The sequence below is a fragment of the Antrostomus carolinensis genome, unplaced genomic scaffold (assembly GCF_000700745.2).
Source record: "Antrostomus carolinensis isolate BGI_N321 unplaced genomic scaffold, ASM70074v2 scaffold26665, whole genome shotgun sequence".
Taxonomy (NCBI): Eukaryota; Metazoa; Chordata; class Aves; order Caprimulgiformes; family Caprimulgidae; genus Antrostomus; species Antrostomus carolinensis.
The window spans coordinates 1-2594 of NW_010318827.1; the positions used below are offsets into that span (position 1 = coordinate 1).

At 58.5% G+C, this 2594-nt stretch overlaps 1 protein-coding gene across 1 annotated transcript in view; it reads left to right on the forward strand.

Annotated features, from left to right (window-relative positions):
- Nucleotides 1–143: 143 nt before the first annotated feature.
- OXTR (oxytocin receptor) overlaps nt 144–2594 on the forward strand; it is a 5993-nt gene continuing 3542 nt past the window's right edge. The window contains exon 1 of the mRNA XM_010169062.1: nt 144–1074. Within this exon, the coding sequence (XP_010167364.1) occupies nt 144–1074 (931 nt within the window). The remainder of the gene's footprint in view (nt 1075–2594) is intronic.

Genomic DNA, 2594 nt, shown 5'->3' on the forward strand with positions numbered 1-2594 from the left:
GGACAGGGACGGGGACAGGAGGGCAGAGAGCGAGCAGAGCCGCCCGGGAGGGGAGGGGGACACGGGTCCTCCAACGGGGACACGTCCACAGCGGATCTGCCACCCCCTCTCTGCTGCCAGCCCTATGTGGGACCGAGCCGGCCATGGAGAAGTTGTACTTTGCGGGGAGCAGCGCGTGGACCATCAACAGCTCCCTGGGGAACGGCAGCCTCCGCCTGGAGAACCAGACCTCGGGCAGGAACGGCACCACCGACCCTCTGAAGAGGAACGAGGACATGGCCAAGGTGGAGGTGACGGTCCTCTGCCTCATCCTCTTCCTCGCCCTGACCGGCAACCTGTGCGTGCTGCTGGCCATCCACACCACCCGCCAGAAGCACTCCCGCATGTACTTCTTCATGAAGCACCTGAGCATCGCTGACCTGGTCGTGGCCATCTTCCAGGTGCTGCCCCAGCTCATCTGGGACATCACCTTCAGGTTTTATGGGCCAGATTTCCTTTGCCGGTTGATCAAGTACTTGCAGGTAGTGGGGATGTTTGCTTCCACCTACATGCTCTTGCTGATGTCCTTGGACCGGTGCTTGGCCATCTGTCAGCCGCTGAGGTCTCTGCACAGGAGAGCGGACCGGGTCTCTGTCCTCCTCACCTGGCTGCTGTGCCTGCTGGTCAGCATCCCGCAGATCCACATATTTTCTCTGAGGGATGTGGGGAATGGGGTTTATGACTGTTGGGCAGATTTCATCCAGCCCTGGGGACCTAAAGCCTATGTTACCTGGATAACCCTCATGGTCTACATCATCCCTGTGTTGATGCTGAGCATCTGCTATGGCTTAATCAGCTTCAAAATCTGGCAGAACGTGAAGCTTAAGACAGCTCATGGGCCCAACATGGGTCTGAGCTCCAGCTCCCGCAGCGGGATGGCATTTGCCAGGGTCAGCAGCACCAGGCTCATCTCCAAAGCCAAGATCCGGACAGTGAAAATGACCTTCATCATCGTGTTGGCTTTCATAGTGTGCTGGACTCCCTTTTTCTTTGTGCAGATGTGGTCGGTGTGGGACACCAATGCTCCGCAGGAAGGTAGGTCCTCTCCCCTCCCGTACCCTGTGTTTGCATGGATGCTTAGCTCAGCGGCCACGGGGACGTGGACAGCAGAGTGGGGGACTGCGAGCGACAGCCAGAAACTGCTCCGAGCCAGGTCTCAGGGGGCTGGGAGGGGGCCGGGAAAAAGTCCTGAACATGGAGAAAGCACCGACAGGCAGCAGTGGCCGTGCCCGACTGCCCTGGCCCCGGCGAGGGTGAGCGCAGCCCCCGGCACGCCCGGGGCTCGGGCTGTGGGGATGGATGGTGGCTCGGGAGGTTCTCACTGTCCCAGGTGGGTGGGCTCAGCGCTCCCGGGGCCGTGCTGGGGTCCCGGCTGTTGGGTGGCCCACGCCGGGTGCCGGGTGTGCCGAGGCTGCGGGGAAGCTCAGCCCCGTGCCAGCCGCAGGAGAAAACTGCGCAGCGCTGCTGCCCGGCTTCTTTCCTTCTGCTGTATTGTTTTGTCCTTGCTGACTTCTTTGCTTTCTACTCCTTTTCCCTCTTTTCCCTCTCCTCCTGTTTCCATCCACCCTGGGACTGTGCTGCTGTTAATTTTGTCTCTGACTGGAGCACAGTTCCTGCAGAAAGCTGCTGATTTATGAGCACAGGCTTTTCCTAAAGGACGTGGTGTCAGTGATTTGCCGTTTTTTACACTTGGTGCTGGCTGTTCCTGTCCTCACTGGGGTTGCAGACAGGGAAGATGTATTATCCTCCTTGGTCTCACATGCTTGTAGCTGTCTAAAGCTGTGCTGTCCCCCGGTGGAGGTGTCTGAGGGTCCCTCTGCACCTGCAGGGAGAACTGGCTGGGGAAGCTTAAAAAAACCCCTGCACAGCTTTGTGAGGTGGGAGAAAGGAGGAAAAAAGTGCATGACAGCTCCTTGGACAGAGCGACCCAAGCCCAACAGCAATGCTGAGTCTGGGGATGCCAGACCTATGAGGAGCTGCCGCCCCGTCCCAGCTCCCTCAGCAGCTCTGCCACGGCACGGCACGGCTCGCCTGCATCGTGCACTCTTCTCCCTTCTCTAACCCTCTTCCAGCTCTACATTGCTCTGTGGAAATCCTGACGTCTCCCGCAGCCTGTGCACATCTCTTCTGCCAGGGACTGAGGCTGCTAGCCTGGCTCCAGCTCTCCTAACTTGCCTCTATTGTGTCTTCCTGCTCTTGTATTTCAGGTGGAGCAGTGAAGCTCGGCTTTTTAACCCTCCCCAGGTGCTCCAGGCAGCCGTCTCTTAATTTTCCACCTGATTTAGGCTGGTCAAAACTTCTAGTTTCTAGATGTGCCCTGGGATGAAGCAGTCTCTCCTTTTTGCTGTGTTTTAACCCTGCAGTCTCAAGGGCTTCCACCTGACTCATCGGCAAACAAACCTCTGCCGCTCGGCTGGTTCCTGCGGCAGGAGCGGGGATGGCCGGGGTGTTCACGGATCACACCCTGCCTGCTGACTCAGAAACCTTCCCTTGCTCTCTCTGCGTGCTCAGCCCTGCGGCAGCTTGCCTTTCCCTCTTTTCCTCTTTTCCTCTTT